General features: G+C 50.6%; 5 protein-coding genes across 15 annotated transcripts in view; 3 read left to right on the forward strand and 2 right to left on the reverse strand.

Annotated features, from left to right (window-relative positions):
• The first annotated feature begins 371 nt into the window (after positions 1-371).
• Positions 372-3,935, forward strand: LOC120955422 (trifunctional enzyme subunit alpha, mitochondrial). Of its 3 annotated transcripts, none has more exons than XM_040376285.2 (4): positions 372-496; positions 590-721; positions 1,283-2,903; positions 2,979-3,935. In XM_040376285.2, exons 2-4 carry the CDS (start codon positions 649-651, stop codon positions 3,598-3,600), a joined length of 2,316 nt encoding a protein of 771 aa, XP_040232219.2. In that variant the 5' UTR covers positions 372-496; positions 590-648; the 3' UTR covers positions 3,601-3,935. The 3 variants fall into 3 exon arrangements, with proteins under 3 accessions (XP_040232219.2, XP_040232220.2, XP_040232221.2); XM_040376286.2 differs by having other exon boundaries at positions 378-467; XM_040376287.2 differs by having other exon boundaries at positions 402-443.
• Positions 3,936-4,100: 165 nt separating this feature from the next.
• Positions 4,101-5,315, forward strand: LOC125907283 (uncharacterized). Its single transcript, XM_049608618.1, has one exon. The coding sequence runs from the start codon at positions 4,202-4,204 to the stop codon at positions 5,132-5,134; it is 933 nt and encodes a 310-aa protein (XP_049464575.1). The 5' UTR covers positions 4,101-4,201; the 3' UTR covers positions 5,135-5,315.
• Positions 5,281-7,575, reverse strand: LOC120955423 (isocitrate dehydrogenase [NAD] subunit beta, mitochondrial). 2 transcript variants are annotated; one of them, XR_005751784.2, is made up of 6 exons: positions 7,360-7,575; positions 7,160-7,204; positions 6,489-7,073; positions 6,206-6,415; positions 5,779-6,130; positions 5,281-5,714 (listed from the first exon to the last, which is right to left on the reverse strand). XR_005751784.2 is itself a non-coding variant. In XM_040376288.2 (5 exons), exons 1-5 carry the CDS (start codon positions 7,399-7,401, stop codon positions 5,900-5,902), a joined length of 1,113 nt encoding a protein of 370 aa, XP_040232222.1. In that variant the 5' UTR covers positions 7,402-7,575; the 3' UTR covers positions 5,281-5,899. The 2 variants fall into 2 exon arrangements, 1 of the variants encoding a protein (XP_040232222.1); XM_040376288.2 differs by having other exon boundaries at positions 5,281-6,130.
• Positions 7,576-7,834: 259 nt separating this feature from the next.
• LOC120955309 (uncharacterized) lies at positions 7,835-8,864 on the forward strand. Its single transcript, XM_040376042.2, has 3 exons — positions 7,835-8,025; positions 8,095-8,314; positions 8,385-8,864. The coding sequence occupies exons 1-3, from the start codon at positions 7,910-7,912 to the stop codon at positions 8,817-8,819; spliced, it is 771 nt and encodes a 256-aa protein (XP_040231976.2). The 5' UTR covers positions 7,835-7,909; the 3' UTR covers positions 8,820-8,864.
• LOC120955307 (E3 ubiquitin-protein ligase lubel) overlaps positions 8,849-9,594 on the reverse strand; it is an 18,199-nt gene continuing 17,453 nt past the window's right edge. For 7 of the 8 annotated variants that reach the window (XM_040376036.2, XM_040376035.2, XM_040376041.2 and 4 more), the window contains 2 exons: position 9,594; positions 8,849-9,023 (listed from right to left, as the gene is read on the reverse strand). The exon at position 9,594 is cut by the window's right edge and continues 168 nt beyond it. In XM_040376036.2, coding sequence (XP_040231970.2) covers positions 8,991-9,023; position 9,594 — 34 coding nt within the window. In that variant the 3' untranslated portion in view covers positions 8,849-8,990. The remainder of the gene's footprint in view (positions 9,024-9,593) is intronic. The other variant, XM_040376033.2, reaches the window with a different exon arrangement.

Below are 9,594 nucleotides of genomic sequence, written 5' to 3' on the forward strand. Positions count from 1 at the left end.
TTTTCTTCTCACGAATCGAAAACAATTCTCTTTGTGCTTAAAAAGTATCAAATATTGAATTAATACAACTTACCGTGCATTTCATAGCAATCCTTGCCGTTAATGTTTCGCAACAATATGCTGGTCCGACGCCATCAGCCGCCATCACCATGACAAAAATAGTAAAAAAAAATGAAGAATTCACTTACGGGACTTGATAATACCTACCTGTTGCCGAAGCCGAATCGGAATACCAGAAATTCATCTGCATATCAAAGTCTGCTTTTCCAACGACACATTTTCAAACGGTAAACATAAACATCTGTTCGAGAGCTGTCAAACGAAGCGGACACCGCATGACAGTAGTGTGCAATCTCGCTAAACCGGTGGCTGTATAAGTTCATGGAACCAGCCGGATAATCGAGAGTTTAATTTTATACACCGCGGCCGTCGTAGGACCGAGAGTTGAAGCCATTTATTTTATTTATGTTCGTTTTGTCCATAGCTTTTTAGAAAAGTAATTTACAAGAGTGCTGTCCGTTTTGCTGGTTCGATCCCGGACGTTTTATTAATCGACCGATTGTGTATTTCCCCGCTTACTCTCCAACAGGCTTCGGATAGGATTGTGAGGAAGCTATCAGCGTAGAAAGTGCATAATAAAAAACGAAGATGGCCAGCGTAAGACTGATCGGTGCGGCAATGCAGCGAAATGTGACCTTTGGACAGGCGCTTCGACTGAAGGGTAAGGATTACATATTAGTCTCTGTCCGTGTCCGGCAGGCGAAATCACGACGGTGTCTTTTTGTTTTATCGGCGGTTCGGGAAGATTCGTACTAATCGCGACGGGGATTGTGACACGTTGGACTTTGACCGACACTTAGCGGTGCGGTTCGTGCCAATCCCCGGGTAGGGGTGGGGTTGCAGGCTGTTGCGTGTGCTAAGGGGGTGCATAAACATGACTCGGAGCTTCCCTTCAGCACTCACACACACACACGCGCACGTGAAGATAGACGTATCACGGGGTGTGTGTGTGTGTGTGGATTATGAAGGGCGGGTGGTGGTGGTGTTAGTTACGACTACCGGCCACCGTCTGTCCATTTTTACAGCTGATAAGTTGGCTGGCGAGAAACATTGAAACTCGTTATGAAATCAGTCCCGATTTCAAAACATTCTCTAACCTGTGTCGTTGATTTTCTGCTGATACCCGCGGGGAATCGGGAAGAGTTAGCAACACCGCCATAACACGGAAGTGTATTTTTATTCCTACTCTTATTTTACCCTCCCGGTTTTCTCACCCACCCAGCACTTCAATCGCAAATGGCCATGCGGTATCTGGCCACGGCAGCGCCGGCCGGCAAGCACATGAAGACACGCATCGTGGACAATGTGATGGTGATCACGCTGGACTCGCCCGGTGTCAAAGTGAACTCGCTAAATACCGAGGTACAGTCCGAGTTCGATGCCGTCCTGCGCGAGGTGGAAACAAACCCGGCCGTCAGCTCGGCGGTGCTGATCTCTGGCAAGCCGGGCTGCTTCGTGGCCGGTGCCGACATTACCATGCTCGAGCAGTGCAAAACGGTCGAGGCGGCAACGAAGGTGTCACACGAGGGACAGATTCAGTTCAGCAAGCTGGAGAAATCCCGCAAACCTGTGGTGGCCGCCATCAACGGCGTTTGCTTGGGTGGAGGGCTGGAGTTGGCCCTTGCCTGTCACTACCGAGTAGCGCTTAAGGACAAGAAAACGGTCGTAGGATTGCCCGAAGTGATGCTGGGTTTGTTGCCCGGAGCTGGCGGCACTCAGCGGCTGCCAAAACTGACCTCCATCCCAACCGCATTGGACCTCGCCCTTACCGGCAAGTCGGTAAAGGCCGACAAGGCGAAGAAGCTGGGAATCGTGGACATGCTGGTGAACCCACTAGGTCCCGGACTGAAGCCAGCCGATCAAAACACACTCGAGTACCTGGAACAAGTGGCGATTCAAGTGGCGAAGGATCTTGCCTCGGAGAAGCTGAAGGTAAACCGCCAAAAGACTGGCTTGGTGGCCAAGGTGACGGACTTTGCGTTCGGCATCGAATGGGTCAAGAACAAAGTGTTCGAGAAGGCACGCGAACAGGTGATGAAGATGTCCGGCGGTCTGTACCCGGCTCCGCTCAAGATCCTGGACGTGATCCGCGTCGGTGTGGACAAGGGCCAGGAAGCTGGGTACGAGGCGGAGCGTAAAGGATTTGGCGAACTGTCGCAAACGCCCCAGTCGAAGGGTCTGATTGGCCTGTTCCGTGGCCAAACCGAGTGCAAAAAGAATCGCTTCGGCAAGCCGGCGAACCCACCGAAAACGATTGGCGTGCTGGGAGCGGGTCTGATGGGCGCCGGTATCGTGCAGGTTAGCATCGACAAGGGCTATCAGGTGATAATGAAGGACACGACGGAGGCGGGACTGGGTCGCGGTATCGGCCAGGTCCAGAACGGTCTGCAGGGTGCGATCAAGCGCAAGCGCATCAGTGCGATCGAACGCGATCAGATCCTGTCGAACCTTACCTCCACGCTGAGCTACGAACCGTTCCGCCAGACCGATATCGTGATTGAGGCCGTGTTCGAGAACATCGACATTAAGCACCGCGTCATCAAGGAGCTGGAGCAGGTGGTGCCGAAGCACTGCATCATCGCCACAAACACGTCCGCTATTCCGATCACGAAGATCGCTGCCGGCAGTTCTCGACCGGAGAACGTCGTCGGCATGCACTACTTCTCCCCCGTTGACAAGATGCAACTGTTGGAGATTATTACGCATCCGGGCACGTCCAAGGAGACGGCGGCGGCTGCCGTCGAGGTGGGCCTGCGACAGGGCAAGGTGGTCATCACCGTGGGTGACGGACCCGGTTTCTACACGACCCGCATCCTCTCGACCATGCTGTCAGAGGCAATCAGGTAAGACAAGCGTAGTGTTTGTGGCTAGTGGTTCGTTTGACAATCCGCTCATCTTTGCCTCTTTTTCATCGACAGACTTCTGCAGGAGGGTGTCGATCCGAAGGATCTCGACAAGATGACCAAGACGTTCGGATTCCCGGTCGGTGCTGCCACGCTCGCGGACGAGGTCGGTATCGATGTGGGAGCGCACATTGCCGTCGATCTGGCGAAGGCGTTCGGCGACCGGTTCTCCGGTGGCAATCTGGGCGTTATGGAGGACCTGGTTAAGGCCGGCTTCATGGGACGCAAGTCGGGCAAGGGTGTGTTCGTGTACTCGGGCGGTCGCAGCAAGAACCGTGAGGTGAACCAGGACGCTCTCGCCATCATGAAGCAGAAGTACGCCCTGCAGTCGCGCGGTGCTAACAGCGTGGAGGACATGCAGCTGCGCATGGTTTCGCGCTTTGTGAACGAAGCCGTCCTCTGTCTGGAGGAGAAAATCCTGGACAGCCCCCTGGAGGGTGATGTTGGTGCCGTGTTCGGTCTGGGCTTCCCGCCATTCACCGGTGGACCGTTCCGCTGGGTGGACCAGTACGGTGCGGAACGGCTCGTCAGCAAGATGCGCTCGTACGCCGATCTGTACGGTGCTCCGTTCGTGCCGGCCCAAACCCTGCTCGACATGGCCAAGGACTCGAGCAAGAAGTTCTACCCGAGCAAGTAAGAAGACAATCGGTAGCTAGGAAAGTTTATCGTCGTTATCGTGTATCATCAGTGACCAACATCATCCATCATCCCTCCCCTATTCGTGTATTGGACCTGTTAGCTCTTAAGTACGTAAGAAAGAAAGCATTATGTTCTTGTATAAGTCTAGTGTTCCAATTTTCTGGATCACGGATCGTGTTAATAACGTCCCCGGGCTCGATGCTGATATGACATACTGTATCGCACTCGTGTCTCTTGTGTAGCATAAAAAGGATAAATGTTAGAGCTCTATCTTTTGTTTGGTTTGCTTTCTGTTACTGCATTTTATAAATAAAAATTATTATTTACAACACATGCAACTGTTTGTGGAGCCATTGGTCGACATTCCGAAAACTGGGTGATTGCGCCATTGAAAGCGCGACTCACCTTCGCGTCACGTTACCATGTTAGTAGGTCGTCGGTAACGTTAGTGATGTGGAAAATGCTTTTTTATTTGTTGTTTCTTTACGTAAAACCGACATAGCAACCATTGTTTTAGGGCCATCCAATCATTCCAGTTCAGTGCGCGAAAAGCAGGAAGCTTTTGCTCTTCCCAAAAATAGGGCGCGAAAAATAGAAAGATGGCAATTTCGTGCTTGAAGAACGCCAACTCCAACTCAGCCGAGAACACGTTCCTCTACACGCCGTGTCACTGTCCGGCGGAAAAGCTACTGCGCCAGCAGCAGGTCCGCTGTGAGAAGCCTCGCATGCCCCACCGGGTGTCGAGAAGAACGCAATACCTGGCCAAACCACGTAATGCACGCGGCAGGTACGAAATAAGGGCCGTGAACCGTAGCACCAAGCAGACGGAGCTGTGTCGCTCGTACAAGGAACCGTACGCCTCGAAACGCATCCAGCAGCTGGCATTGCCGCACGTGCGGAAGCTGGTGGCCGCTCAGCAGGAGTACCGTCGCTTTATCGCCCGCCGCCAGCAGGACCAGCTCGAGAAGCGCATCAAGAAGAGCATCTTTACCGTGTACAGTCGACTGGCGAACGTGCAGCTGCCAGCGGTCGACAAGTTGAAGGGCATGTCAGCGGACGAGTGGCAAAAGCATCAGGACTGGCTGGTACGCAACGCCCAACCGAAGCAGGCTCCCGCGCCCGAACCACCGAAGCGCGAGCGGAAACCGTTGGCCGCCTTGATCGGGCGTATCGATAGCTTGTCGGAACCACGGTTCGCTCGCAAGAAATTTGCCGGTCAGGAAAAGCCCGGACCGGCCGCCAAACCGGGCGCTCTGAAAGCGATGGCATCCGATCACGTGACCAAGCTTGCGGAACCGCTTGAGCGTCGCAAGCGAGCGAAGGGTGTTCCAGTGGAGGATACACGGTTGCCGGAAAACGTGCTCAAAGCGGTTGCCTCGAGCCGAGTGGCAGAGTTGGCCGTTGCAAAGTCGTATCGGAATGTGAACAACGAGTACCGCGATAAACCGTTCACGGTGGAACCGAATGCGCTGAAGGCGAAGCCAAGCGACCGCATCCTGGAGCTGGCGAAACCGAAGAAGGTGAAAAAGTAGGGATTTTCTGACTCCTTCCAGTACTGTTTCAAAAGTTTCGAGCATTCGAACAAGCAAAATAGGCAAAATTATTTATTGTGAAGCAAAATTTTACGGCACATGAGGGCATCGTTCTTACGTTTCAAACAGAAATGAAGCAATAAGAGTTGTTGAGAAGTTGCTTTACCAACCGGTACACACACTGTCGCGTGTTGCATTTATTATTATTCGATGACTCGTCATTTACTAGAAACTTACAACGGCGGCAATGGCTATTATTAGTGCTACCTTTGCTCGTCTGGTGGTTTTAGGGAGCGGCTTGTCTTACTTTTCGCGTAATACTCTCGAACGTAGCCGAACAGCTTTTCGATGGCATCGTAACTCCTGACTGCGCGTCGTCCTCTTCTACTTTGGTAGGTTCAATAAATAGGGGGCTAAACCGTTGTTTTTTAAAAACATGTTCCACTAGACAAAAGTTAATCGGCGACATTTTGCATTCATTTAGAGGGGCGGTAAAGATTTGCGAAGGTGGCAAAAAACAAATTTAAAGAACAGGTTCAAATAACTTAGAGCATGATGACCCCGCCGGGGGAGAAAGATACTGTAAAGAAAGATGGCAAAAGTACAATCGTGTGTTTCCGCAGGACTGAGAGTAGGGATGGTACTTGGGGGTAGAAGTAGTAGTAGTAGTGGGGTGGGAAAGGTAGGTCAATTCGTACTGCTTCCGGTAATTTGTAGCTCTCGTCAACCCAACGCTTCTTCGGGAGCATTGCATTGCATTACAGCTTATCGCAGATTGTGAATGACAGCCTGGGTGAACTCGTTGGTCGTGTTCTGACCGCCGAGATCCTTGGTGCGGACCTTGCCGGCGCGCAGCACGTTCTGCACCGCCTGGAAGATCATCTGGCTGTATGGCAGCAAGTTCACGTGGCGCAGCATCTTCGACGAGCACAGCAGCATGGCGGTCGGGTTGGCAATGTTCTTACCAACGCCCTCAGCGAAAGTGTGGCGTGCACCCTGGGGAGAGTGGAGAAAAACCATCGATTAGGTCTCTGTTTTGCTGATCTTTGTTCGCAAGACGCTTCTACTTACTGGCTCAAAGACGGCATGCTCGGCAGAGTAGGAAGCGCCGGCCACAACACCGGCACCTCCGACCAAACCGGACGCGATGTTATCGATAATGTTGCCGTAAAGGTTCGGCGCCACCATCACGTCGAACTGGTTCGGATTGCTCACGAGCTGCATGGTCGTGTTGTCGACGATCATCTTCTCGAACTGAATTCGCGGATAGAGTTTAGCGATCTGGGATGGAAAACAAGCACACAAATAATGACTAACTGACCGAATTGACTGCATTCCTTGCTCCTTTACCTACCTGTTCGCATTTTCTCATGAACAGACCATCACCCAGCTTCATGATGTTGGCCTTGTGCACGCAGGTGACCTTCTTGCGGTTGTGCTTGGTCGCATAATCAAAGGCGAACTTGGCAATGCGAGCCGACTTCTGGGCGGTGATGACCTTCAGGCACTCGATCACGCCGGGCACGGCTTCGTGTTCCAGGGCTGAATATTCGCCCTCCGTCTGCTCGCGGATGACGACCGAATCGATGCCCTTGTGGCGCGTATGCACTCCCTCCAAGCTCACAACGTGCACCACGTTCGCGTACAGATCGAGCTCGTTGCGCAGCTTCATGTTGAGCGTTTCCAGCTCGCCGGTGCGGCTAAAGTCGGGCGTTGCCAGGATACCCTTCAGGCACACCTTGTTCTTGTTAATGGACCGGACGACATCGTCGAGCGGAGCGCTGAGCGTCGGGTTCACCTCCGACAGGAAGAACGTCTCGAAGTCCACCGGCACGTCGGCGGCCTTGAACACTTCCTGCACCGAGTACACCAGCTCCGGGCCGACGCCATCGCCGGGAATCAGGGTGCAAGTGATGCGACCCTCGCTCTTTCCCTGACGCTGGAAGATGTGTACCGAGGGGTACGGGGGATATACATAAACGTTAATCATAAGTACTTGTCGCACGTGATGGTTGCGTTACTTACCGGATTCTGAGCTACAGCCGTCGAATGGATACCACGGCAAGAAGCCTACAAATAAAACATAGATTAGTTATTTCATTCCACTAGATCCTCCTAGCCGTCGTCCCGAAAACTAGAACACAGCGCGACACGGAGGTGTTACATAAACATTGGCCAACACAAATTAAATGTCCCCCAAAAGCGGGTCACCCACGACTACCCACCTGCACCAGCGTTTTGGCCACATTGCGAGCAATGAACGACATTCTGCCACCACGGATGAATATACCAAAACGGTTGCCTTGCTGGGCCTTGCTAGCCGCGAAGAAGTTCTGCTGCTGCCGAGGGAAAATACAGCACGGTCCTTATTTTTTGCGGCGCGCAGAACGAACGAAGAGGAAAAAGCGAGAAAATTGCGTGAAAATCCTGCTGCCAAGAATTTTGACACCGGCAGAATGTCATCCGACGGGGGAGCTGTCACATTGGTGGAAATAATTTAAAAATAAGCATCTAAGCTTCTTTTTAAAACATTGAGTATTTCTGTTAATTTCAATGAATACGGCTATCGATAGGAATCAGTAAATTCAATTCTAAAACATAAAAATAAGTTTAATTTGCCGGTACCATTTGTGCTGGCAGTTTCATGCTGTCAGTTTGGTGCTGTCAATTGGCCGCATTGAGCTGTCACACACCGGAGGCAGTTGTTTATTTACATCCCATGCGGGAGCATCTTCATTCGCTGGTTGTTGTGTGAATGTAATTTTGTGTTTAAAAATGACGAATAATAGTACCAAAAAAGCTGTATCTACGATGAATGAGAGGCTGTGGACATTTGCCCAGCAGCTTCCTTCGGAAAACAAATTCCAAGCGGTGTTAAAACTGCAACTAATGTACGTTTCCTCCGGCTACTTCTGACTGAGGCTTGTTCCATGTGTGCTAATGGCATTGATTCTTTTCAGGAGGAAGTCACTTAAGCACGAAAGAATCCAGAAGAGCGAGCACGAAAAAATGTGCAGAAAGTGTCATATATCGTGGTCGGCCGGGTACTTTTCCGTAGAAATTATACCAGGATGCAAACGAAACCGAAGACAAATTGACCAGCTTCAAAGCAAAGGCGAGCTAACTAAACAACAGCAATCTCTGTTAGAATACCTCAAGACGCGTGTGGGGCGGACCGCGGTAAGTATTCTATTCGCGCACGTGTGTTAGCGAATTCATAATAACGGGTTGTTTGGTTTTTGTGTCTCAGAAATACACGTGCGGAATATGTTCCTACAAAACGCGGGTCCAATTGGATTCGAACGTTAAGCTGCCTGAATGTAAGGCTGCGATAACTGTATCGAAAGACGAGCAAAGAGAAAAAGCTTACCAGCAGTGGCTAGAGGAGACACAGAGGAAACGAAAACGTCACGGAAAATCCACTGCTGGGTTGAAAATACCATCCAAGCTGACCCAAAAAGCTCCAAATACTCCAAGTGCCACAAGTACCCTAAATGCCACCGGAAGCAAACAAGCAAACCCCGTTTCTCAACCTGCTGCTAAGAAGGGCTCCACACCATTCAAACCGACTGATTTTCGGTTAATACAAAAATTGCTACAATCTTCTATGGCTTCTAAAGCAAAGAACATGCAACCGCCGAAGGCAAAGCAAGCGAATAGCTCTGTGAGATTTGGTAGGAACTAGAGCAGAAGAAATAAAAGGCCACCCCGAAGTGTGTTCTAAGGTAAATTTATTGAATATATGTATATTATACGTTAAACAACCCCTCTCTGTGATGTTCTCTGGACCATTTCCAGACTAATGATGAAGTATGTTGATAGATGGCTGACCATTTCGGCCTTAGAAGATAGATGCTCAGTTATCCAGAGGAATTTTGTCCTTAACGAGCTGTGGAAAGGAAGTTGAAGAAAGAAAATTGAGATAAACTTGTTCCATTACCAGTTCTGAGAACACACGAATATATCGACTTCTGTGTCAGATGTCGGTTGGTGCCGAGAACGGCAGAACGGTATAAAACGGGTTATTGAAATTAGTACTCGAATATTTAAGATACTTGTTAGACACTCCACTTCTATGACTAGAGTTAATGGAAAGTGCGCAGGTACGATTGAACATTGACATATTTACAACACAACAAAAAAAAAACAAGAACAGAAACTTTGTTCGGTATGGAACAGTATCGTCCATTGAAATGGCAGTCAGTGCAGTCAGAATCCGCTACCGTATGTGTCCAGGGGAGGTGGGAGGTTTCGAAAATTGTCTCATGAAGTAACATACATATAGAGAGCGAGAGAGAGAGAGAGATAGTAAGAGAGCGGGAGAGCAATAGCAATGTGGGAAATGGAATTGGCCACCGTATGCAGGGACGTGCCATCGTGCGTAAGTGCCTTGGGATGCAGCGCATCGACGGTGTGGTGCCATTCGGAGCGTTAGCATGAAGCAGCAGCATCCTCTCACC

Source organism: Anopheles coluzzii, chromosome 3 (assembly GCF_943734685.1).
Source record: "Anopheles coluzzii chromosome 3, AcolN3, whole genome shotgun sequence".
Lineage (NCBI taxonomy): Eukaryota > Metazoa > Arthropoda > Insecta > Diptera > Culicidae > Anopheles > Anopheles coluzzii.